The sequence below is a fragment of the Dermacentor silvarum genome, chromosome 11 (assembly GCF_013339745.2).
Source record: "Dermacentor silvarum isolate Dsil-2018 chromosome 11, BIME_Dsil_1.4, whole genome shotgun sequence".
Taxonomy (NCBI): domain Eukaryota; kingdom Metazoa; phylum Arthropoda; class Arachnida; order Ixodida; family Ixodidae; genus Dermacentor; species Dermacentor silvarum.
The window spans coordinates 1712024-1739566 of NC_051164.1; the positions used below are offsets into that span (position 1 = coordinate 1712024).

At 47.0% G+C, this 27543-nt stretch overlaps 1 protein-coding gene across 1 annotated transcript in view; it reads right to left on the bottom strand.

Moving 5' to 3' along the window:
• LOC119433589 (neprilysin-1-like) overlaps nucleotides 1-27543 on the bottom strand; it is a 56430-nt gene that overhangs the window by 19788 nt on the left and 9099 nt on the right. Inside the window, exons 2-4 of the mRNA XM_049659043.1 lie at nucleotides 26499-26540; nucleotides 20256-20417; nucleotides 12890-12970 (exon numbers count right to left, since the gene is read on the bottom strand). Of these exons, the coding sequence (XP_049515000.1) occupies nucleotides 12890-12970; nucleotides 20256-20417; nucleotides 26499-26540 (285 nt within the window). The remainder of the gene's footprint in view (nucleotides 1-12889; nucleotides 12971-20255; nucleotides 20418-26498; nucleotides 26541-27543) is intronic.

The following is a 27543-nucleotide window of genomic DNA, read 5'->3' on the forward strand; positions in this document are numbered from 1 at the left end:
TTCTAGATAAAACATTGCCCACTCTTACGCGAAACGTCCGTTTAGACAAGTAGCTTTCGGCTGTGTTTAACATATTTCCACGGATCCCCATCACGGAAAGATCTCGCAGAATCCCGAAGCGCCATGTCGTGTCGTTCGCTTTCTCTAGATCTAGAAAGACCGAAAGTAAAAACTGTTTATGTATAAACGCATCTCTGATGTTTGCCTCGATGCGAACAAGGTGGTCTATTCTTGACCTACCTTGTCGGAAGCCACACTGGAAGGGATCTAGTATTTTGTCATTTTCTAGGAAACAGATTAGGCGCCGGTTTATCATTTTTTATACAACTTGCACAGCCAGCTTGTTAGCGCTATTGACCTGTAGCTGCTAGCTAAAGACGGGTCCTAGCCTTGTTTAAGAATCGGGATGACTATGGCTTCTTTCCACAAGGCCGGAATACACCCAGCCGCCCACATGGCATTAAAAAGAGAGAGGAGTGTTGTCAGTGTTTCGGGGTGTAAGTACTTAATCATTTCGTACATGATACGATCGCCACTTGGCGCCGAGTTGTTGCAACAAGCGAGAGATACTTTAAGTTCGGCTAAGCTGAATGGTCGATTGTAAGCCTCATTTAATGAATCTTTGCAATTAAGGGGCTGCCGCTCTTGGCGTTCTTTGAACTTCAGGAAAGATTGTGTATAATGCGATTCACTCGATACAGATTCGAAGTTTTTTCCTAGACTATCCGCCTGGTCTTCCAGGCTATCACCTTGGCTATTTACTAACGGTAGGGGATGTGACTCCCGACCTATTAATTAATTTACCCTATTCCAGACTTTCGTTTAATCGGTGTACGAATTTATGCCGGAGATGTACTTTTCCCAGCTCTCTCTCTTAGCACGTCTGCGCGTTCTTGCGATTTTGCGTGTTTAAAATTATTCTCGTTTTCGGCTGCTGGCGAGTTGCGAAGTAATCCCCAGGCTTTGCTTTGCTTTTTGCGGGCTTTTTGGCATGCCTCGTTCCACCAAGGCAGGCGATCTGTTAGTGGATCTGTTAGTGTTAGTGTTAGAAGATCTGTTAGTGGACGGGCTATGTCTGCAAAATTTCTGACAAATCGGAAGTAATACGAGCACAAGCCCACAAAGCTCCGAACATCATTGGCACAAGTTGGTACAGGGAACTCGATGACAGCACGAACCTTGGCGTGGTCGGGACGGACGCCAGTTGAATCGACTAGATGCCCGAGGATGGTAATTTGGCGGCGACCAAAGTGGCATTTCGAAGAATTAAGTTGTAGCCCAGCCGCACGAAACTGGCGATCTGCCAGTAACCAAAGTGCAGGTCGATGGATGAAAAATAGGTCGCGCCGTGAAGGCAATCCAGAGCGTCATCAATTCGTGGAAGAGGATATACATCCTTCTTGGTGATCTTATTGAGATGCCGATAATTAACGCAAAATCGCCAACTGTTGTCTTTCTTTTTAACTATGACAACATGGGAAGCCCATTGACTCGCGACGGCTCAATAATGCCTTTTGAAAGCATCTTGTCAACCTCTTGTTGAATATCTTGGCGCTCGAATGGTGACAAGCGATAAGGTCGCCGGTGAATCGGAGGCGCATCGCCAGTATGTATGCGATGTTTGACGAGAGGTTTGACTTAAGGAACGGCCGTCAGTCGAAGATGTCGGAGTATGTAACGAGCAAATGACGGATGTCGCGTACTTGGTAGGGCAGAAGGTCCGGGCCAATCATCTTTGTGATAGCTCTCTGTGCCGACGGAGAAGTGGGCTCGTCAGCGGACAAAATTGCTGACGTAGGATCAGGTGACAGTGATGAAGCCTGGCACTCATCTGATGGTGACACGGTGGCCAAAACTATGCCTTGGGGACGAACTTGAGCACAGAGTCCGAAGTTCAAGAGGGGCAGGCAAGTCTGGTTGGTCGCAACAGTCACAACAGTGTGGGGAAAGGAAATGCCTGTGCGACAAAAGGACACAGGTAGACGGAGTAACCACATAGTCACCATCCGATACACTGGGGCAAGGTAAAGCGACAATACAGGTGAGTGCATTGGGGCGGCAAACGAACAAACTCGGCACAAGAGAGCTGGCTCTGGACAACGTAAGGAGCGTCTAGTGAAGCGGGGAAGTCAAGATCAACGACACCAGCCGAGCAGTCAATTACAGCGGAGTGGTCAGTCAAGAAATCGACTCCAAGGATTACGTCATGAGGGCAGTGGCGAAGAACATGAAAAACATGGAAGTGTGGCGGCCAGCGACGCTCACGCGTGCGTTGCACAGTCCAAGCACGGCCGGAGTTCCGCCGTCAGCGACACGCACAACGCGGGACTCTGGAGGTGTGAGCACTTTGTGCAAGCGTTCACGGAGATCAGCTCTCATGATACAAATATGTGCACCGGTGTCGATAAGGGCTGTAGCGGGTAGGCCATCCACTTCTACGGCAAGTTGGTTCTCGTGCGTGGGCAAGGTTAAAAGAGGCTTTGCAGGTCGTGGGTCCAATGCAGCGTCACCTCCGAGAGCAGCATAGCTTGCTCAGTTTTCCTGGAAAGAGCGGCCAGAGGGGTGCGGCGATGAATAGCGGCGGGGCAGAGGGGACCGGGAACGACGATCGTGCGGAGAAGGTGAACTGCTGGAGCTGCGGGTTGGTACAGGAGCGTCTCGGAGCGGTGAGTTGTTACGAGCGGGAAACTGCAGGGGCCGATTGTCGTCGCGGCGAATATAAATAAAATGAGCGAGGGGAAGAAGGTTGGCGATACTGGCAGTGACGGGAAATATGTCCAACGCCGTGGCAATGAAAACATATGGGCTTATCGTCCTGGGTTCTCCACTGGGCCGGATCACGATAGCGGCGCAACTTTGCTGTATTTCTGTAAGGCGGAAGAACAGAACTGACCCGAGGGTGAGGCAGGGATGCAACAGGCTGGAGTCCTGCGTTAGCCAGCTCTTCCCTCACGACGGCTCGAATTAAAGAGACTGTCGGTCGGGAATCGTCGGAAGGGCCTGCGAAATAAGAAGGCGGCGACGCCGCCTCAATTTCACGACGCACGATGTGGACAAGGCTATCGGTGGTCGGTTGCTGATTGGGCGGCTGAACATCCGCGGCTGACGATGTAGCGGCCGTGTTTGGAAGCCGTATGAATTGTTGGGCGATGCGGCGACTCTTCAGTGCCTCAAAACGCCGGCATTCCTTGATAATGTCTTCAATGGTCGAGCAGTCCTTAAAGACCAGCAAGTTGAAAGCATCATCAGCAATGCCTTACAGAACGTGACTTACTTTGTCCGCCTCGGTCATGGTGGCATCAACTCGGCGGCAAAGGGCGATAACGTCAAGTATGTACGACACGTACGACTCCGTGGCAGATTGGGCGCGACAGGAGAGATCTTTCGAAGCGGCGCTCTGGCGGCCAATTGGTTTACCAAATAGGTCACGAAGCTTCTGCTTACATAGATCCCAGCTGGTCAGCTCCGTTTCATGAGTGTCAAACCAGACGCGGGCTGTCCCACTGAGGTATAAACCGACATTAGCGAGTGTTACTGTCGGGTCCCACCGATTGTAGGTTGCGACTTGCTCATAATTCCTAATCCGGTCATCAACGTCGACGTCGTCGGTGCCGCATAAAGATCCTGGGTCGCGGGGTTGGATCAAGATCACTGGCTGGGGTACCGGTGTTGCGGTTGACGCAATATCCCCGCCTGTTGACATGGTGGAACTTGCCAGGAAACGTCCGCTGCGGAGTTCCGTCTTGAGTAGTACCCCATCACTTCCACCAAAATGGCACGGGAAACGCTATAACTGAAAATATATTTACAAAAATATACAGCGAGCTGTAACACAGCCAAAATGGCGGAAAGACAATCTCTTCAATTGTCGTCTTCTTCACCCAAATGGTCAACGTCATCTTTGTTCCATTGCGCGCAGTCTCGTAACAATATTTAAACCTGTAAAGTCCTATTTGGCCACAAAAGTTATGGCTGCTAATATTTCTATTTTACTGTTTCAATAGGGTAAAATGCAAATGAGACAATCAGGTTTATGCGCAATAATAGTTCAATACATCAAGTAATTTGATGCACCAAAGCTCACATGCAAGCAAAACGTTTGTAGCTATGTGTTCGTTAAATGTGCATTTGTTTTCTCCGGTGGAAAAGTGAAGTAAGAGATTTAGTTTTTTTGATAGAAAGCTATGAATATAGGCCCTAATTTTGCCGGTGCCTTCTACTGCCTCCTAGTGTTGTTAAGCATTCTGTTGTCGATGGCTCGATAATGTGCAGACCTGCTTCAATGAAAATTTTTCAACGTTGGCACAGTGCCATGCAAAAGTCAACAATCTCAAATTATAATAAGACTTGCTTACTGTTGTCTTGATAAATCCCTTCTAGCTCACCATTCCCCCAAGCAATACACATCGCCGAAAAAGGGACTGCGCGAGGACATGAAAACGTCATAGCCACCGGCTTCTACAAATAAAAAAAAGGAATTCCTGAGCATTGCCTACGCTAAACGCAAGCGGTTATGGTGGCACGAACGCTTCGATGGTGCCCGCGATGTGGAAACACGCATGCATATTCATGATCCCGAAACCGGGCAAGAAATTGGCAATTGAAAATCTCAGACCCATCTGGCTCACATCCTGCCTCGGCAAGGTGTACGAGAAAATCTTACATAAGAGACTACATAGCCACTTACGAGACAACAAGCACCTGTCAGGCAGTATGTTTAGTTTCTGCGCAGGCTTGTACACACGACGTTTTACTTATATTCAAGGGAGCAGTCCTCGGCAACGTTACCGCAGCGGCGAACATGCCCTCCTAGCAATCGGCATCAGATGAGCTTTCGACAACGTCAGCCACCAAGGAATCCTAGAAGGGCTCGCCAACACCAACTGCGGCGAGCGAACGTACAGGTACGTTCAGAGCTTCTTAAACCACCGCACGGCCGAGCTGAAGATTGGGGAGATCCAGACTGCAGTATACCACCCTGCCAACAAGGGCAAACCACAAGGAGCAGTCATCTCACCCACGCTCTTCAATGTCGCCATGATCGGCCTCCCAAGAAAACTGCAGAACGTAGAAGGCCTCCGCCACGCCTTCTACGCAGACGACATAACACTCTGGACCACAACAGGGTCCCTCATTGAAAAAGAAGAATGGCTGGAAACTGCAGCTGACCTGATCCAAGAATACGTCAGCCAGCGGGGACTACAATGCTCGCCCGAGAAATCTGAACTCATAGGAGTCTGGCGAGGCCGGGGTAACCACACAGTCCCCACAGACCCAACACGAAAACACGAGGTACACCTCAAAGGGGGCCTCATACCTGAGAAGTCATTGCTCATGGTGCTGGCCATGTCGCTGCAGTCTAAACAGCGTGCTACCCACACTCTTACGCTCCTCAAAACCAGTGTCAAGGCGATATCACGCATGATATCTCGTGGTACAACCAAGAATAGAGGCATGTAGGAAGGGGACACCCTCCGACTGGTCAAAAGCCTGGTGGTGAGCAGAATCACATACAGCCTGCCCTACTACCATCTCACAAAATCCAAGACGAAACAGGCCGAGACACACTCTTGAGGATGGCTTTCAAGACCGCCCTCCGCCTGCCGATGAGTCCATCGACTGAGAAATAATTGGCGCTGGGGATACACAACACCCTCAGCGAACTCACAGAAGCCTTTCACGTCTCACAACAACAGATACTTGCGCGGACTTACACGGGCCGGAAGTCCTACGAACCTTGGGCTTCAAAGCCACAGCACTATGAACCCAAGAAACATGCACGATGCCTTGTCACTTCCAGGACAGGTATCACATTGCCCCAATACCACGCAACATGGACCCTAACCTACACTCCGGCAGGAGGAAAGCGAGGGCCCAGTCCATAGAGAAAACATGCAGGTTCCATCCATAACACGGCTCGTTTACGGACTCCGCTATGTACGGAACGAAGAATAAGGGCGCAGTGGCATTGTCTGCGACCGCCGAGGCCAGGTCACCTCCAGCGCATCAGCCCGCCCCTGCACGATCACGGAAGCCGAAGAGCTGGGCATCGCATTAGCCATCCACGAAGGCCGACACGCAAACAAACCACTGACGATCCTCACGGATTCCCAGCACGCCTGCCGCAAGTTCCTACAGGGAAGTAATAATAATATGCGGTTTTTATTGGCGCAAGGGCCATATATGACCAAAGAGCGCCATGACAAATGATGGTTTTTCAATGTACTATAAATAAAGTGGACTATGAGTTATAAATGGTTCATGTAAAGTGGCCGTAAAAAGGTCTAAAAGCTAGTCGCTGTAAATTGCGTAAAATATACTGGTATTAAGATAATCACCATGACTAATGATAAGAGTTATGACTGTAAAAACTCCGATACGAATTATTGATATACTAAAACGTTTACAATATCACTAGTGCCTCAAGAGGTTCCTTGAAGTCAAGGGCTGAGAGGCACGTGCTGTAGAAACTTATTGCACTGCAGCTGCAGCCTGCAAGATGGGGCTGCGCTACAGATATACTGGCCAGGTGATTTGTAAAGTGTTCACGTCTGCTAAAAACTTTAAGACTGTATTAAAATCAAAAAGCGGCTCATTGTTAAGAATGCTGGGTGAAGGGGGATGTGCTCACGATATGCGGGATAAAAGTACTTTTACCGCTTGGCTTCTATTTCAGGGCACTGGACAAGTACATGGAGGACTGTAAGAAGGTCGCCACACCTATTAAATTTTGGAGGATCTCTTCCAGACAGGAGGCAAGAGTGTGTGCCATAGGTATTACCTATTCTTAACCTGCAAAGAAGCACTTCCTTGTGTCTTGCCGTTTTTTCAGACATCCATTTCTCTATTCTTGGTTTGATCATTTGTAGCTTGTTTGACACTTCGCTGTCCCATTGCCTTTGCCAAGATCTCCGCAACTGATGGCGCAAGAAACGCTTTAGGTCTGTGGGAGGAATAGCTATGTTTGTATCTTTATATTTAAAAACTACTGACGTGGCACTTTCGTCTGCAGCTACATTGGTTTTTATGCCTCTATGGCCAGGTACCCAGCACCCTATGACCACTTGGCTGCCCATGTAAGCTGAGCATAACCAGCTGTAGAGTTCGTTAAAAACTGAATTCTTGTGTTTACGTAGACTCATTATAGCTCTAACGACGCTCAATGAGTCTGAACACAATTACTTTGGTAACATTCATTAGCTTTGTGCTTAACTGACGAGAGGATTGCGTAAGCTTGCGCTGTAAAAATACTTCTTTGCGGATTTATTGCACCAGGTGTTGAAAAAGAGGGTCCCAGGGCTGCGTAAGCAACACCAGCAGGATATTTAGAAGCGTCTGTGTAAAATTCTGCACATGAGTACTTCGCCTGAAGCTCGAGGAAGTGTGAACGTATATGAGTCTCAGGTGCGTGCTTGGAGATCTCTATGAAAGAGACATCGCACTCAATAGTCTGCCATTCCCAAGGTGCTGGAAGCCGACTGGGAGCCGTTAAGACATTCTCTTGAAGTAGTATGCCTGTTTCTTTAGCCGGAGCTTCTAGACGCAGGGACAAAGGAGTCCTCACAGACGGCCGGTTTTGATACAGCCTGGCGGCCGATATGTCGTGTATAGTGGAATGACATGGGTGTTCTACATCTGCTTTTACCTTCAGGGCATAAGATAGACTTAAATAGGCTCTTTGGCGATACAGGGACCATTCATACGACTCAACCTACAGGCTCTCTACAGGGCTAGTCCTGAAGACGCCTGTAGCAAGCCGAATAGCCAGATGGTGAACGGGGTCTAACATATTTAAAGCGCTAGGTGTTGCAGAGTTATAAACTATAGCTCCGTAGTCAAGGCGTGACCGTACAAGGCTCTTGTATAAGCTAAGGAGGCATATCCTGTCGCTTCCCCATGATGTGCGTGACAAGAGCTTCAGCAGATTCATAGCCTTCAGGCGATTTCTTTTCAGGTACTTCAGATGCGGGACAAAAGTTAACTTAGAATCTAAGATAAGGCCTCAAAATTTATATTCATGACTCACAGATAGCCGTTCTCCATTAAGGTCAATATCGGGGTCTGGTTGCATACCTCTTTTGTTCGAGAAGAGGACGCACGTGCTTTTATGTGGGTTTAGGATCCCTTCTCGTCCACCCATTTGAAAATCTTGTTGAGGCCAAGCTGCACCTGTCGCTCGCAGATAGCAATGTTACAAAATTTGTAACCGATTTGAACATCATCGACGTACACGGAATAAAACATTGTGCGAATTCATTTTTACAACAAATAGAGTGCCACTCAGCACACCTCCTTGTGGTACACCAGTCTCTTGGGTGAATATACGAGATAAGACGTTACCAACTCGAACACAGAATGTGCGGTTCGAAAGATAACTTTGAATCACCTTCAGCAAGTTGCCTCGGGCGCCCATTCCTGCCAGATCACAAAGGATTCGAAAACGGCATGTGGTGTCATATGCTTTCTCCATGTCTAAGAACACCGACAAGAAAAACTGTACACGAAGGCATCCCAGATATTTGTCTCGATGCGGACAAGGTGATCTGTTGTGAGTCTCCTTCCCTGAAGCCGCCCTGTATGGGATCTAGTATTTTGTTACTTTCAAGAAAACGGATCAGGCGCCGGTTAGTCATTTTCTCAGAGTTTGCACAGGCAACTTGTTAGGGCTATAGGACTATAACTGCTGGCCAAAGTCGGGTCCTTGCCCTCGTTGAGAATGGGAATTATTATTGCCTCTTTCCGGGCAGCCGGGATGTACCCACAATAGAATATAGAGTTAAATATCGACAGAAGTGTATTGTGGGCTTCAGGGTGTAAGTGTGTGATCATGTGATAAGCTATTCTGTCTCTTCCTGGCGCTGTCTTATTACAGCAACTCAGTGATGCCTCAAATTCCGCCATACTAAATGGACGGTTGTAAGGTTCAGTCTTTGTTATTTTCCGATCCAGTGGCCATCGCTTTGCTTGCCGCTGGTACTGTATAAATGTATCTGTCTAGTGGGTCGAACTAGAAATGTACTCGAAGTGGGGGCCTAGAAAATCAGCCTGGTCTTCAAGAGTGTTTCCCTGGTTGTTTACCAATGGCAGAGGATGAGTTTGCCAGCCGTTTAATTTGTTAACTCCGTCCCAGACTTTCTTTCTGTCTGTGCAATAATTTATGCCTGATATGTATTTTTGCCAGCTTTCCCTTTTGACACGGCGGCGCGTTCTTCGACCCTCACTCTTTCCTTTCTTAAAATTTATGAGATGTTTTGTTGTAGGAGAGTCCCGAAGGCGTCCTGAAGCCTTATTCTGCTTTCTTCGTGCTTCCCATACAATCATTGTTCCACCAAGGAACAGGTCGTTTCGAATGCTTTCCTTGTTTTTCTGGGGCGCATATGGAAGCTATATTCACAATAAATGCTGTGAAATATGCCACTGCGTCGTGCATGTTAAGATTACGGATGTCATCCCATGTTAGGTGGGTGAGCTCTCTGTATTGCTTCCAGTCAGCAGAAACAATCTTCCACTGGGGAACACGAGGAGAGATTTCTTCACTTTTTGTTAATGTTAAAACGATCGAGAAGTGGTCACACCCGTAAGGGTTTTTTGTGACGTCCCACTCCAGATATGGCATGAGTGTACTTGATGCGATGCCTAAATCTATAGATGAGTATGTTTTGTGTGCAGCGCTGTAGAATGTGGGCTCTTTTTTATTTAACAAGGACGCATCAGATGAGAAAAGAAAGTTTCCAATTAAGCGCCCTCTCGCGTCACAACGAGAGTCACCCCACAGGCTGCTATAGGCACTTAGATCTCCAACAACGATATATGGTTGGGGAATTTCAGCAATGAAGCTTAAAAACTCTGATCTGGAAAGTTGGTAATTCGGAGGGATGTAAAGGGAACTTATAGTGACCAACTTCTGAAAGAACACTTCTCGGACTGCGACTGCCTCAAGAGGAGTTCGGAGAATTAACTGCTGACAAGCAACATCTTTGTTCACTATAATGGCGACGCCACCCGAAGAGGCGAGTGCATGCTTCATATCGATCTTTTCGGAAAATGGTGTATTTCATGAGGAAGTCACTTTGTGTTGGTTTTAGGTGTTTCTCCTGAACACACAGCACCTTTGGATTGTATTTGTGTAGAAGTTCTTTAATGTCATCGAGCCTGTGCATAAGACCTCTCACATTCCAGTGTAATATTTGTGTATCCATATTGTTTGTATTTTTGGGCTGTGTGTCAAGAGGATTCAGGTTGGGTTACGAAGCCTTTCCAGGCCCCGTAATCCGTGGTTTGTTTGTCTTGGAGCGTTCGCGAGAGTCGCGCCACTCCCGAGACGCTGGCTGCGCCGTCTGGCTTGGAGTTGTGTCCATCGACTGCTGGGAGCCACTGGACTTCCGCTAGCTCGAGCGGGGTAGTCGCGGGGTAGGCCTTGCCTCGAAAAGCAGGGCCTTGGAGGCCACCAACCCAGAGGTCGATGGGCCCTAATTCAGAGGCGGCGCAGCAGTGCTGGTTGCTGTCGCCTGGGGGGGCTGGTGGCGCAGCTGCGGCCACACTCTTTGTGGGCCGGGCTGATTCCGGAATCTGCTGCAGCGTTGTCGCCTTTCGCGCTGCACCAGCATACCCTGCGGTATGTAGGAATGAAACACGTTTCCGCGCTTCTTGAAATGAGATGTTCTCTTTCACTTTCAATGTAATATATTTTTCCTTCTTCCACGTAGGGCATGATCGGTAATATGCGGCATGCTCACCGTTGCAGTTCGCGCAGTGGAGCGTGTCGGTGCAGTTGTCGGAAGCGTGTTCTTGTTGCCACATTTTGCGCAAGTGAGCCGGTCACGACAGCTTTGCGAGCCATGGCCAAATCTCTGACATTTCAAACATCTGCGTGGATTCGGAATGTAGGGTCTCATTCGTGTTTTTGTGTAACCAGTTTCGAGAGAGTCTGGCAGTACACTCGTCGCAAAGGTGAGAATGAGATGTTTTGTACTTATTTCTTTGTTGTCACGTTTGATCATTATTCTTTGTACTTGGATAACATCCGGTTCCTTCCATCTTTCAACTAGTTCTTCGCTCAGATTCATGAGATCATCATCGGATACCACACCTCTGGATGTGTTGATTGAGCGATGTGGGGTTACCGTTATTTCATCACCACCAAAAGCAATGAGATTTGAAATCTTTTCATGCTGTAGTTTGTCGCGAACTTCAAGCAGTAGGTCGCCGCTAGCCATTTTAGTGATTTTGTATCCGGGACCCAGCACGTCTGTGAGAACTTTTGCAAAGGTGAAAGGTGAAGGAATTCTGTCTTTTCGGTGCATTTGCTATGTATAACATGGTAGCGTGGGAAGGATTCCTTGCGTTGGCAAAAAATCGAGTTTCTTCGGTGCGTCCTCTTTTCGAAAGAGGGCGATCAGGCAGTCGGGGAAAGGTACTTAAAACCATAAATGTTTTGTATTTTCGGCAGCTACGCCAGCCGCCCACCACCGAGCCCAACAAGGGCTCGGAGACCCGAAGTAGACGCAGACGCCAGCTGTATGTAGATACTATAACCTAATATAAATATCCTAGGTTGGATAGAATACACCAGGTTAACCCTTGCTGCCTGTGAAGTCGGAAATAAGAGGAAGAGTGGAGGATACAGGAAAGATTGCAAGTGAGAGATAAAGACGAAGATCGGACAGGAGGATAGGAAAAGGCAACTAACGATTTCCCCCTGGGTGGGTCATTCCGGGGTGCCGTCTACGCGAAGCAGAGCCAAAGCGGTTCGTAGCCTCCGCCAAGGGGCCATAAACGTCCGAACACCCAGCATAGGCTCGACCCCCAGGATCCCCTTTTCCCCGGGCACGGCTAAGCCACGCACGGTTAAGCGTGGGAGGGTCCAACCCCCATGTGCTCGGGTCCGTGGTGTCGCAACATTCCTACAGGGAAGAATCGCAAGACCTGCGGCACAAGTCCTAGCCCAACTACCAAAGGAGGACACTGAAGACAACACCACCCAAACCATCATTTGGATACCGGGCCACGCTGCCATCACGGGTAACCTGTATGCCGACAGAGCAGCTCGAGAATTTGTACATAACCAAGCACTCATCACGCCGACTGCAGATGACCCTGACCCAGTGGACCCCGAGTATTCAGCAATCCTGAACTACCACAGAGGGAGTCGCTTGCGATATCCCCCACCCCATCGAAAACCAAAGACGGAGGATGCCGCTGCCTGGCGTAGGCTCCAGACAGGCACTTAAACTACCCTACACGTATTACATCGCATGCACCCCACAGCCTACAGGGACGAATGCCCGTGGTGCCGCGCCACACCAGCCCTATACCACATTACATGGGAGTGCACGCTACATAACATAGAACACCACGACACGAACGCCACGAGGGAGCAATGGGAGGCACTGCTGTCCAGCTCGGCCCTTGACAACCAGCTCAAGCTGACCCAGAGAGCAGAGAAGTTGGCAAGAGCCAGCGGAGCCCTGGACTAGGGGCCCCGACCATTAGCGATGCGCCTTCGGGGCAAGACCGAAAACTCTTTCTGATAAAGTTTATCTATCTATCTATCTATCTATCTATCTATCTATCTATCTATCTATCTATCTATCGAGTTCGATATATAGATTATACAGTTTGTTATGAAAGAGTTATTTTACATGTGTATCAGTAATTTTGTACGCTTGTTTCAAATTCGGAAATTTAGTTGAAATATTGCTGCACAGTTATGAATCTTAATAAAATCATTGCGAATAAACACCATTGACCTCAGTGCCATAAGATGCGATGCAGCCAGTCGTGTATAGTGGACTGCTGTCTTCAGGCAATTTGTTATGGCAGTTGGATGATTCAAAGGAAAATATTTAGGCATTCATCAGCTGGGCCCTGACATGATAACCCAACTTACCTAAACACGCATTATACATGGTTGCCACCTTGTCAATTATGGTTTGGTTATTCTCATCCAGGGTTATATTTCCAAGAATATCTGTAAGCAAAGGTGTATTGGTGTTTTCAGTACACATCACCTGCTCATAAATGTGGCATTGTCTAACAATGCTTGTTACCGCTGAAGCAAATATAGTGGAACCTCGTTGATACGAATCAGCGTAATATGTTTTTAGGGATGATACGTTTTGTTTTCGTTTCCAGGCCAACGCCCCGTAGGAGCAGTATATTTTCATGCGGTTGATACGATCGCGGTTTCACCTGAAATTGGATGATGCGACTGCAGACTGGTACTTCTGAAACTCGTACCTTTATATTCAAGTGTACTAGATTAAATCACATTCCAACGACCCACGAACAACGACACTAGCGAAAAAACACGCGCTGTGCGCCGGCAGCGCAAAAATGCGCGCCACAAGAGCTACCGCGAAGCACGTTTTTCGTGCAGTGGGAGGGATCGGTCCTGGACCGATTTAAATTGCCGTGCGCCCCGGCGGCAAACAAGCCGCGAGCGAAGCAGACCAATGAGAGCTGCCCCCTTCGCTGATCACGCGCGAGCACGGCCGGTCTGGAGGCGCACGCTCGCTCTTTAAAGAAGGAAGAGAGCACGCACCTCCATGACCGGGCCAGTGGCCCGGGAAACTGGTGTTATGCCGACCCGCTCGACCACTATTTTCGCACTCGTATTATCGTTTGCTCGCGTCAGCTTTCGCTCGCGCTTGCTTTGGTTGGCTTTTCAGGCGGGATCTTCATGCGGTCACGTGGCCGAATGAAGCGCCGGCCCTCGTCCGCCAGTCCTATTGCTCGTTGTGTCACGTTCACGACCGTGTTCCTTTCTTTCGGAATTCTTGGCCTCGTGGTGCCGTGACCTGCGTAGCTATGTAATGGAACTTATCTCTCAAAATTACGTGTTTACGGACTTTCAAAAAAAAAAAGAAAGTAGAGCGAAAACTGACGAGCTGTTTTAAAGTTGCTCAATACAAGTGAGTTGGCTGCGATTCGTGTGGTGTAGTGATGCTGCTCCGCATAACACACAAGTTATGCGGAGCAGTATTACTCGGACGCCACCGGAAGCTTGGCTAGCGAGCTTGTCACCAAGTAAGCCTATTTTCTTACGTTTTGGGGCTTGCTTTCGATGATGCGATTTTTGGATGATCAATTTAATTTTCTGGTTTCCGCGAATATCGTACCAACGAAGTTCCACTGTACTTCCAGGGATAATAGACGTGGAGCTGCCGCCAGCGAAAAAAATTAAGATACATTGCTACTTAAATATAGGCTTCAAAACCTAGCTGTATGAGAACTCCTACGTAAATGTAACTTCAGTGGACGGAGATTACGTTGCATCTTCTATTATTTACGTTGTCTTGGCACACGATGTGACCCTGCCACACGTGGTTGTCGAAATTGTTAACAATGAGGCTTATTTGCCTGTGCTAAACTTTGGTTTATCCGCCATTGCTCTGCCTTCCGGAATTACGCTTTCTGCGTTGTCATCCACAAACGACTGTGAGATCTCCACAAACATCTGAAACCTCTTCTAGTCCTACTTGGGCCATCAGCTAAAGGATCCATCAGCTTGCCCACAAGTGAATTCAACAAAATGATAGCCACGGAACTTTGACCTGCGCACGGTGAATAGCTTTGCTGTGGGTTAGCGTCGTGCTTGGATGTTTTTGATTTCGACAACCGCTCACTTGGCCTGACAATGGTTATCACGCATCGAATCGAAACTGGAGACGCAGACCCTATTCATCGACATCCGTATCGCATTTCTGCTGTTGAACGGGCGATTATAAAAAAAAAGAAGTCAACAAGACTCCAGAAAAAGACAGAACATCCGTGTAGCCCACGGACATCTCCAGTCTTGCTCGTCAAGATAAAAAATGCCAGGCCTGCGCGGCACACGCAGCACAGTCACAGTGTAAGCTAGACGAGCGTTTCGACAGTACTACCTAGTAATTTGAGTGAATGCGTCAGGAACGCGCTTGGGACGCCGTCGCGCGTGGCGTACAAGCCGACACGTTCCATCGCCGATGGCTAGCGCCGTTCGGCCCAGCCAAGCGGCCGACAATGCAACTACGGCTGCCACATTCGCTCCCATTGCAACGCTCCCACGCCAGGGGCCTGGGCGGAGAGCGGGTACTTTTTTTCGCATGCGATAGCGGCTACGGGGCGGCGGTGGCGGCATCATCGCGACCCGAAACGGCTATTGGAATGAGCCCATAACAGCTTACGCTGTAAAAGACTGCACCAGGCGTTTCTGTATCGAATATAGACACCTGAACAAGATTAATAAGAAGGACGCATATCAGTTACCACGCATTGATGATGCCCTCAGCAGCCACCATGGAGCGAGTTATTTTTTGTCCAACGACCTACGGTGTCGCTATTGGCAGGTTGCCGTGGATCCTGTGGATCGCTATAATACTGATTCGTAACACCTTAAGGCTATACCAATTTGAAGTCATGCCCTCCGGTGTATGCTATGTGCCAGCGACGTTTGAGTGGATGATGGATAGGCTCCTTCGAGGCTTCAAATGGTTGACCTGCCAATGTTACCTAGATGACGTTATTGTTTTTCACCATTTACCAGCCATATTTGCCAGCCAACCGCAACATTTGCCAGCCATGCACCTGGACAATTGCCTGTCAGCGATTCTCCAGGTGTTCCGCAGAGTCGCTCTTCAGCTCAACTTAATCAAGTGCCACTTTGTTCGTCGCAGCTCGGACACCTTATTAATGGTGTAGGAATCCGATCTGACCCAGAAAGAATTCGCGCCAGGAAGCATTTCCCTGTACCTTCTTTAGCCAAAGAGTTTGCTCCATCATTGGCTTATGTTCTCACTTCCATCGCTTTGTCAAAAATTTCGCTGACATCGCCCGTCCACTCAACGAACTTCTCAAAAAAGATACGCTTTTCTTATAAGGTAATAGAGAAACTCATGCATTTTCTGCACTTATCCGCCTTCTCACGTATTCTTTTTTTTTTTTTGGTGCGCTTCCGCCCATCTGTTCCTACAGAAGTTCGGATGGATGCCAGTGGATACGGAATCGAAGCCCGTCCTTCCTCAGCGCCAGCATGGTCGTGACTCTAAATTTAGGCCTTACCTTTTTAACGGCAGTGACTGACCCCCATGGGATCGGCTGGCTTTCATCGCTGAAATATCCTACATGCCGTCTTGGACGCTGGGCTTTGCGCTTACAAGAATACTCGTTTCCGTCCTGCACAAGTCTGGTCAATTACATCAGGACGCGCACTGCCTGTCCCGATATCCCGTTGATCCACCCGACAGCAACGGCCCTGACACCGATGCCTGTGTTCTTTAATCTCGGAGTTTCTTCATTTCGGTGATGAACAGCGGCGTGATTCGGTTTTATGTTCCATCATCACTCGTCTCAGCTCCGGGGACTATATGACGAGTCCCTCGGGATGTTTGCCTTGCATAGTGGAACTGTACACCGCCACAGTTTATGCTGCGAAGACCCTGAGCACTTGCTTATGGTGCCCTCCTAGGTGCGTATGTACTACTGTCCTGCAGCAGCTGCTTTATAAACCCACAGCAGACTATCTTGGTGTAACCCGCACTTATGATCGCGTGTAGCCTCTAATGCTCCGTACAGAAGTATGTTGACTGCTGCGAACTGTGCCAACAACACAAGAGGCCACCGACCCTTCCCACCGGCCTTCTTTAGCCTATCGAAGTCCCAGTAGATCCGTCCTTCTGCTCGGACTCTTCCCTACATCAGCGTCAGAGAACAAATAGGTTGCTATAGCGACACACTATGCTACGCGTTACGCTATTACAGGCGCACGTCCAACCAGCTGTGTTATAGATATTTCGGACTTCCTTCTCACGATGTGATCCTGCATCACGGAGCTCCTCCTCAGCTGCTCACCGATCGCGGTCCTTGATTCTTGTCCTGTGTAATCAAAGACCCTTTTCGCTCATGTTCCATCGAACCCAAGGTCACCACCGCCTATCACCCTCTGACAAACAACCTCACCGAACGACTGAATCGCATCATAACCGGCACGCTCATCATGAACGTCTCCATCTACCACCGCAACTGGGATGCTATCCAGTCGAAGCCGGGTATATCGAATCTGAAGGGGATCACAAGAAAATTTGATGTATAGGTATTCCGATATATAAATAAAAAATATTGATACATTTTCAAGGGGATTTTGCTGCTCTTCGTTATACACAATAATTCGTTACATGTGGGTTCGATATATCCGGGTTCAACTGTATTACCCTTTGCTGTATTCGCGTTTAATGTGTCATGCCACGATACTGCAGGTTGTTCACCTTTTTATCTACTTTTTCGCCATGAACAGACACTGCCCATGGATACTTTTCTACCAGCCGCTCTACAACAACTATCGGAATACGCGCAAGATTCCGTAGCCAGTGCGAACGCTGCGCGTAAAATCGCGCGTAACCGCATTACGATGTCGCCATAAGGATGCCAGTTTCTCTCCTGGATATTTAGTGCCCCCTGTGGTCGCCAACTCTTCGAGTTGGTCTTTCCGCGAAGCTTCTACCATGCTACAATGAACCTTATCACGTTCTGCGCCAAGTTACCGCCGTGGCGTATGAGATTGCACCGGCAGAATGGATGGGGCTATCTGCGCCCGCGCAGACTGATGTAAGTCACGTTGCTCGGCTAAAGCAGTATAATCTGGCCGCTGATGGCGAACTATGACATACCTACGTGGTTCCAGTGTTTTCGCTCGGGGGTTAATGTCGCGACACAGAAGACTGCGCCAATACACCAGTACCGATGAAGAAGAGATAGAAGGCGGATCCTCTCCATCTTAGCTGGTGTTACGGGTGTGCTCCTCGCCTAACTAGTGGATATTTGTAAATATACGTTTTTTTAAACAACAGTTTAAACATTTATTGCGGCAGCGTCGCCTCAGAGTTACGTAGACGCTCGCGTCTACACTACGCAGGTGCCCGTGGGAGGCGCTGGCAAGGGCTAGCGTTCCGAGACGCGTATATTAAAAATATAGAAGACACCGCGCCTTAGCAACCGCGGTTTAACGCGATTGGCTGAAGCGCCGCTGGCGAGGCTCTGACGTCACACCGTCAGGATTATTGCCTTCGCGTGTCGCCAACGATAGGTTAGGTTGGGTTAGCGTAGGTTAGCGCAAAAGGCGTTAGGTGGCGTGGCGTGCTCTCACAGAAAAGGGCGTCGTGCATCACCGGTGGCCTTCGTTCGTTCCAATCTTGCTCAACCGTGGTTGCCAAGATTTTCAAAATGGGCTTCAGAGACAGGTTAAAAATGCTACGCTAAGAGCATCGGTTCGTTCTCTTCCTCAGAAGGCCGATATTTTACTTGTCTAGGTGGTCGCGTGTCTCCACAATTGGGTGACGAAGACGTGATACCATGGACCAGAATAATGCTACAAGTGGTCAAGGCCAAAATCTTTCCAAGGAACGCGGTGAGCCCTCCTGTTCGGCCATTACCGTCCGCCTCCCACAGTACTGGGAACAGCATCCCTCGGCGTGGTTTCTTCAGGTCGAAAATCAATTGCAAGTCGCTGGTATCCACTCTCAAACCTCAAAGTTTCATTACGCCATTGCAGCGCTCTTACCCACCGCAATTGATCATGTAGGGCATTGGTTGAACGTCCTACTGTCTACCGCCGCCTATGGCGATCTCAAGGCAGCACTGCTACAGCACACAGAAGCTTCATTGTTCTCGCATCCAGCAGCTTCTGTCAGCTGAAGAACTCAGCGACCAAGGCCCTAGTCAACTTCTTTACCGAATGAGGCAGCTGCTCGGAGACAACGCGTGATCCATCGACCACTCGCTATTGTGCGAATTGTTTTTGCAACGAGTCCCGGCTAACGTGCAGATGGTCCTGGCGATAGCCTCTACCATAAATCCTACTGGACTTGCCGCTTTGGCCGACAGTCATAGAAGTGGCCACCCAAACAATCGCAGCCACGGAATCGTCTCCGGGTAACCATACAACCACCCTGCCAACCCCTCCCTGCTCTTCAGCTGCGGAATCTCCACTCGACTCCTTGCATGAGTGCCTGGAACGCATCATCTGTGCAGCGGAATATCGCCGCACGTCATCTCTGCGGCCACGCAGCCGTAGCTCTAGCAAACCAAGAGGCCCAGACACCCGCCATGAAACATCACCTACAACGTCTGGCGTTAGCTACTACCACCACCGTTTTGGAAACGACGCCCGTTACTGTCGGCGTCCCTGCGCTTGGCAGGGAAACAGGCCAGCCGACCTCTAATGGCGACGAGCCGTCCGGCCCAACACACAAGTCGCCTTTTCTACGTGATGGACCGAGTTACGGGACAACAATTCTTAGTCGACACAGGAGCTGACGTCGACATTCTCCCCGCCCAACACTCCGACCGAAAAGCGACAACTGTGTCGTTTTTGCGAGCCGTCAACCGTACCAGGATTTAAGTTTTCTCGTCACGCTCCATCACGCTAAGCCTTGACCTTCCACGAGTGTTCCACTGGATTTTCCTGGTGGCAGGCGTCCATCGGGCAGTCAATGGAACAGACTTCTTGCACAACTACCAACTCCATGTCGACGTTCAATGACGCCGTCTCACCGACTCCGTAACCCAACTGTCCGTTCACGGTTTCCCATAAACAGGCACATCGAGCCTATTTCCGCCATGTTGGACGAACCTTTCAACGCGATTCTACGCGAGTTTCGGACTTTGACGCGCCTGCCGGACAGGACATTCAGCTCAAGACGGCATCCTAATTATGCACATTTGTTTTAATAAAGCTTCATCATTTAAATAAAACATGCATTCTTCCTAAGGAAAACAGAGCAGGGAAAAAGAGGCGAAGCATTACATTGTTGCAAAGTTCAACGTGCTGTCAATGACACTGAAAAGCAACAGAAAGCAAAGATAAAACGCCACTTCCTCCAGCTGAACATTATCATGTTTGCCGCAAAATGCGTAATTCTAATTACGACTGTAAGGTAGCAATTGTACTATTTATATTTGTAAATTTGTAATCTCAATACACCGATTTCTTGAACTACACTAAAATGAATACGCAGAAGATGTCTTGCAAGAATTCACATCTATATGTTGTGTTTGTATACTAAGAAGGCGCTACCGTTTTCGTTGATCAACCTTGAACCTTGATTTAATCATACGAGTATTCTCATGTCTCACTGTTTGACACAAACACACAAGGAATAGCTTTATTTCTAGAACCTATACCAAGTAAACGCATAAGTTTCTTAGTTGATCTATGGTGAGTTTGAAGCGTGATTCACGTGTTCAATGACTATTTACATGAAATAGAAAGAATAACTTACAACTCAGCATTTCCGGAATATCTTTCCAAATCTCCTCATAAACATCATAGCTGCGCCTACCACTTGGAAGATGATGATTGCTTTCCCACCGGCCGCAAACGTATGAATAGAAGTCCGTGCAAGGATCAATGCTGGTATTAAGCGATTCAGTTATTAGTTGGGCTGTAAGGCAAGAACATTCATTCGCATATCTACCAAACGCATTCTAAAAAAAATTCTTACATAACATTCTAGACGCAAGGACATGCCTCGCTGACGCTGAACGAATGAACACAAAACGTCTTATAGACGTCTGTGACCAGACAAAATAAACTACAACTACAGCCGTTTAAGACGTCCACAAAACACCTTCTTGCCCACATCTACAATTATGAGGGGTGGGCAAATCACGCATTTTCAAAGCATTGTATGTCTACGTATATCGACGTAATCCTAGCGGTTTTGGGCTCGCAATAAAGACATCTATACATGCTTAGAAAACGTCTATATGTGCGTAGAAAACGTGTTGCAAGACACGTAGGTATAGAAGGTGCTCGTGCAGATTTTTTTGAATGATTATATAAACTATTACATTTCGGAACTGTTTTCAGCTTTCCACAGTTATTACACACATACGGCTCAATATGGCCACACCACCTGCAGAGAAATAAAACGTGGGCTCCGTTTCGTTACTTATTTTTCTAATTTATCTGTCCAGGGAGATGAACATCTCTGTTAAGGGCACAGGGTAGGCCCTATATCTCCCATGTATATTCAGCCTTATTTGAGACCCGTTTTCTCAGCAACTACTGCGTGTTGCGCATTCGGGTTTCTTTCATTTCATTCGCGATCATGTCGTCTTGCAGTGGAACTAGAACTAAGATTATTTGTCAAAGATCAACAGTTTCGCAATTTTTTTACTAACACAGCCAGTTTTTGTTTTTTCCAAAGGAAACAATTCAGAGAAAATGAACTGTTGAGTGCATGTGTACCATTCTAGTTCAGTAGCTGTGCATAGGTGTCTACTTTACGCTGGCTAAAAATCAGCGTGCTGTCGTTTGAAGTTTTTATAAAAATGGGGCAAATGTAACAAAAAAAATATTTCGAGATATTGAGGGTCAAAGACAAAAAACATGTTCACTTCATTTTCTTTCAAAAACAAGATACACTTAACCATTTGCCTAATAGCCACCAGCCACATAGTCATTGCCAGAGACAGCGTTTCGCTTCTCTGCTTGTTTTCTTCTTTCCCTGGCTTGTTTTGTCATGTGTTCGGCCTCTCTCTTGGCAAAATACAGTCGACAACGGTCCACTTCACCCAACCACATCACAGTGTTACGCACTGGTGATATGCCAAATGCCTTCAGGACGTTAACTCTTGCCATCCAACCTTCATTGAACATGAGCACAGCATCAAAGGTGGCAGTTTTGAGCATCTCCATTCCGAGGAACACATTTTCGGTGCGCGCTCCCACACGACATGGTTAAATGACTCATTAGCAATTTGTGTCTTGCCGTGTAAGCACTTTTTCAGCAGGTCTGGGTAGAACTGTTGGAATATTGGCTTAATGGCATGAAGGACTGGTGCAGGCCAGTATTCTTTGTGCATAAAAGGCTCCTGTGTCAATTGAGCCTTGTTGTATGCACACCAAGTGCCGGCATCTTTTGGGGAGAGCCCGTGACTTGGGTTGATATCCGTAGCCAACATGTGAAAATATGTTGCCCAAACAGCTTTCCGTATGCTTTCCAAGTCTCCAGTGTTTCTTCTTATGGCTAAGCCATAATAGGTTTGTCTTTTGTCAATGCAAGTGTAAGTCAACCGCCCCCATCCTGACAGACCTTTGCCATCAGATAGCTTTGTGCCCTTGCTTTCTTCAACTTTCTTAGCCTGGCACCCACTCTCTTTTGTACGTGCCCAATGCACTCTTCTTTCGTAATTTCCACAAAATTTACGTTTCGAAGAAGCATGAGCGATTGCTAGGTTTTGCTAGGTGAAAAAAGGGGGCGTGGCCACTCGTCACTTGGTTTCGAAAACCGGGTATTTTTGGCTCAATCAAAACGCGGAAAAACATGTGGGGTACTGGATATTGTTGAGGAAGGCCTGAGCATTCCAAATAAGTGAAAAAACAAAAATCGAATTTTAAAAAAATTTTGCCCTACCCTGTGTCCTTAAGGCCATGGGGTCACGAATACATCTTTGCCCTGGGCTAACGGTCACAGGGTCTACACATATGTTAACCAAACTTAAAACAGCGTGAATCTTGATTGACAAAGCGCAGATTTGCCTGACCCAAAGTCTTTAGAAAATTTAAGTGTTTAGGTATAATCTAAACACAATAATTGGACTCCTAAAAACCAACACATTATTCAGATCCAATGCACAAGTCAAAATCTATGTAAAGCGAAGCTTTCATGAAGCGGTTAATAGAATCTTTTAAACATGTCCAGTTCGATCCTTCGTCTTTGATGCATACGAAACTGGCTCTTGCGTGTGCTCTCGCACAGCCGCGCTAGGCAATGTGACAAACTTTACATTGCTATACATTTCTTCATATCTTCTTGTTTATTTTAACTCAATAGCGTAAAGGGCCCCGTGTCACAAAAAATCCGGCGTCGGCAACCGGCGTCGGCGTGCGATGTCGGCGGGTGGCGGAGAAAATCATCCCCACCATCCCGACCCACAGGCCCTCCACGTGGTGCAAGGTTTTGGTGAACAAAAATTGAATTTCTCACAGTGAAATCCGTCAGAAAAATGATAAAGTACGACTTTACCATCCGGCGACGGATTCGCCGTCGGATTGTAATCGGCGACGGATTGTAATTTGAATGTACGAGAAAACCTAATTCTGCTACGAGAAAACTCAAACACAAACCTCTTTTCCGGCATTTCTACCAGACCTACAGCCGCGCGTTCGGGTACATTACTTGCGAAAATAATATCCAGATGGCACTCGCATCCTAGGCAAGTCAAATTTGGACTTTGCCTGATAATTTGTTTTCGACACGCGCGCGCGTCGGGGCAATAGCAAACAATTAATTAAATAATAAAAAAGGTGCTAGGGCCTTCGCATTTTAATATAAGACCACTTATATTGCCCCTGGAAAAACGTCTTTCCAGCAATGCATTTCTGTTTAAAAGTGAAGCGACTTTACGGGGGTCGGTGTAAGCTTGGCCTTTGTAAGTTGTTTTCCCATGTTCACAGTTGAAGTGAATGAAGGCTACTTGCCGTATGCGAACGATGCGGTGCGAACGGGTCCCGATAATGCTGTCGCGTTCTAGTCTTAAAGGCGAAGCTTAAGCGTCCTCCAACTCTTGAATTCACCGACCGCTTCTTGGTGGATTGCACTTAGTGGGAACGTGCCATAATATGGCTATGCTTACCATCATCATCAACATACGCATACGCTTCGTATCCGATCCATGAGTTTTCCGTAGCATAGAAATCGTAACCATCAACACGCCGAGATGCTTTTTGGATGATGATTTTTTGTAGGTGCGTGTCATAGTATGGAATTCAGCATGATTGACCACGTGAACAAGCTTCTTGGCTTATGTTTCATTGTGGGTATAAGACCTAGTATGGAACTTATAAGCATCAACACGCGATGACCATCTCAAAGAGATAGCTCACATTGTCACATTATATATGGGCATATTATTGGCCAGTCTCCTATTGTGGGCACGTGCCATTGTACCGCCTACTTGTTGGGCATGCGCCAATGCATGGAAATTATCATCATCGTTATGAACACGTGGAACTCATCTGGCACAGGACACTGGCAGAACACTGGCACTGGCATAAACACTGGCAGAAAACCAGTGTTTATATAGCAACCAAATAGGCACTAAAGGAAATGAAAGCAAAGCGAACACAACAGTATTACCTGACCGGAATTGTAACCTGTAGGATTAGGTGGGTTAAAAGTAACAGCGGGATTTGCAGTTTGCTCGAAATGACGTTCATCCTACACTAGATTTATATAGGGACATCATGTGAATCCTGACATTCTTATTCATTTGCATCGGTTAAATTAATTATCTAGAGCACCACAGAAACACGCAAACTTTCATGTCCGCCCTCTCAGAGAATATGTTCGCGAACGTTTACGTGTATAACCGCGGTGGCAGTCTTTAAAGCACAACTTATAATCGCTTGTGTTGCTAAAAATTAGGAAGGTCCAGTTCAGGTGGAATATGTGACAAAATATTCTGATGCCAAATTATGTCCTGTCAGTTTCAATTGTAAAATTTTCAAATTTAACAGGACACGAACACTTGAGAAAAAGAACAAACGAATATCCAATGAAATATGGCACATCTTGACGTTTCCAAAACAACATGGAAGATATTGATTGTGTTAAGTCTAGTTGTCTAAAAGTTGTGATTTCTGTGCAATGATACATGCAACTAGATGTGAGGACAACTAAGAGGCGAGGAAAATGAGAAGCAACTGCTTGGAATTAGAAACAACAGTAATGAAACGAGTGAACAGCACTTCCCCAGATACACGTTTATTGTTCTTTTTAAAGAGAGAGACACGCTTGATACTAAAACATAGCCTATTGTTCTAAATGTTTTATTGGGAGACTGGTGAAATATCACCCATAGGAAATTATATATCAGCTGCCGGAGCGTAGGGCAATCTTATCATTGCCTGAAAATTGTTAAGCATACGCTACATGGAACGTGCGGTCACTACAGACACGGGGCTGTTCTGCAATATTCCCAGGTTCCTTGGAGAGAAATTACCGTTAACAGTTCCGACTTCCGTCGTTCTCACTCCTTCGAGACTCCAATAAGTGCTGTACCTTATATATTCGACAGCCTTATGTATTCAAACTGATATATTTGACAACATCGAATAGTGAATTCTAGATTCGAATGCGAAACAAGAAGCAGGGAATATTCAATTCGCATTCGACAGTCTTGATATTCATACACCACTAGTCCTGCGACGTTGATGGTGTTGTGCCACAGTTATGTTTGTCAACTCCCATAAGCACATCGCAAAAAAAGAGGCGTTTTCACTACCACATGTTCCTAAACATTTCTATGAACATAGGAGGCAGATCGATTCACTTGTTTCTTGCTAATATTCTAATAACCTAAACATGAATACGGTGCCTTGCATACATCATTCATTTCTCACAATTTTCTATGCATTAGTGGAGGAGAGAGAAACAGAAGCACAATTTGGCAAGGATTCGCATACATGAGCAATTAACACTCGTGTGGCCATCTTCACACCCCTTCGTCTGGTCATTCCCGGTAATCCAGATTACCAAGATTGGAGGATCAAGCTTTTCAAATCTAGCGCCCCTTTCTTTGCTCTCCTGTGGATCGGCAAGCGTCGTAAGAGTAATGGATTCTTCATGAAAGCACCTAGTGTGCGGTGAAAGCAGACCCTTAGAGGCACTCCTGTATTCTTAACCTCTGATGAACTTTGTGACACGGCGAAAGGCTAACCAGCATGCTCTGGCAGTGACCGAAAGAATTTAATATGTTTGGTAGTGGTATACCTGGTCAGTGCGTCCACTAATATTTTTCGCGAGTCTATTCACAATTGGTAAACTATTAACAGAAGTTATTTTTAATGTATCTTTTACTTCGAGATGCAGAAACAAATCAAACAAAACGAAAATTGAGTTCACTGCTTTGCAAAACATGCAGTATTCATTGCTGCATGTATTTAACGTCAGCGCCATTCGCGGTGGCTGCTGGCCAGTAAAGCACACGAAAAAGCACATGTACTGTTGCTTTCTTCCTCTTTGCAACGAAACTTTGGTGCAATTTTAAATAATTATTGAGATAACCCAACGCTTAGTCTAGTGTGGCGTTCGTAACATTGGAATGATATCGGGATCTTCACTGGATTCGCAAGACAAACGGGAAAGTGCATGCGAGACCTGAGCGGCAGTTGGGTGTTTTGAATGGATAAAGCGCTCGTGCCAGAATCGTTTTAAAATGACTCGTCGAATGCAATGCCATTACCGAGAGCGCTATAGCAGTCAAGAATGCGGAGAGTTAAATGTATCATAAGAGAACCACTACTTTACGGAAAAGGGAGCTTTATTGGTGTATGCTTCAGCCAGAGTGAATTCTTTTCGTTGCCTTAAAACAGCAGTAGCAGCAATATACACATAACACAATTCCACCTCTGTGTTCCGTAGAACAGTGAGACATTTCTTTGTTTCTAAATTTACCAATGAATACGCTAAGTTAGAAGAAATTTAATTATTATACAAAACGCAAAGATACGTTACCTCTTTGAATACACTCTGACGAGTTGCAGACCTGAAGTGTTCCTGGAAACACAAGACATATATATAGTCCAGCTGCAGCAGACAAAATTGGGTCCCAGCAGTGCTTTTCGCGAACGCCGTATTCAAATACCAAAAACGACATCGCGAATTTTGTTATAAACATCAAAGCCTATATGATTACTATGCTGAAATGCAAGAAATGCTGCGCATGAAATTATCACCTGCGCCAATTGTTTTACCTTTTTTTTGTGTAGAAGTTCGTATAGCGCCTCAAAACTTCGCGATGAATAACCAGTATAAAAAATTCGTCGGCCCTTACACTCCGTGAAGATGGCTAACCAGCGAAGCTGAAACATACCGCCCCGGTGTTTTTCACTGCGTTAATCCCGAGGGTTCATTAAAGTATTTATCAATTACGAGGTTACACGCACGTTCGGCTGCGATGGAGAGAATGACGTCACTGACGGTATGCCCGCATTCAGCCGTTGTCGCTTGCGCTCGATGTCTCAGTTTCCTCGGTGTCGTGGTTAGGTCGCCGCATGCGATTCTTGGAAATTAAATTGCTTCAAAATTAAATCTATCCGTTACGTAAAAAAATAAACGGCTCATACCATCTTAAGCAAGCGCTCATACCTCCGTAAACGTGGCCTCCCCATTACGACAGAAGAGAAGTGAAATTCTACGCTTGAATGATGAGCGGTAACGCAGCCCGCTGTCGAAGAATATGACGACGACGAATGCGGGATGCAGTGGTATAAGCGCTTGCCGAGCACGACCATGACCGCAACGCGAGGGGCGCCAAAGAGACGACTACTGAAGAAGGCGACGTGCTCGAGCCAATGCTGATGACGAAAGTTTTCTGAACACAGGTGATTTCACCTAGACATATAGGGCTTCGCTTTAAGAATCAGGCCTATTTCCTTGTTTGCGCGTGGTAGTTCTTGCGATAATGCGGAAACCATTTTAGGGGCTCCTGCTTCTAAACAAAATTCTGTAGAAAGCTGCTGATTCTATGAAATGTAGAGAGGCTTCGCAATAAATTTAA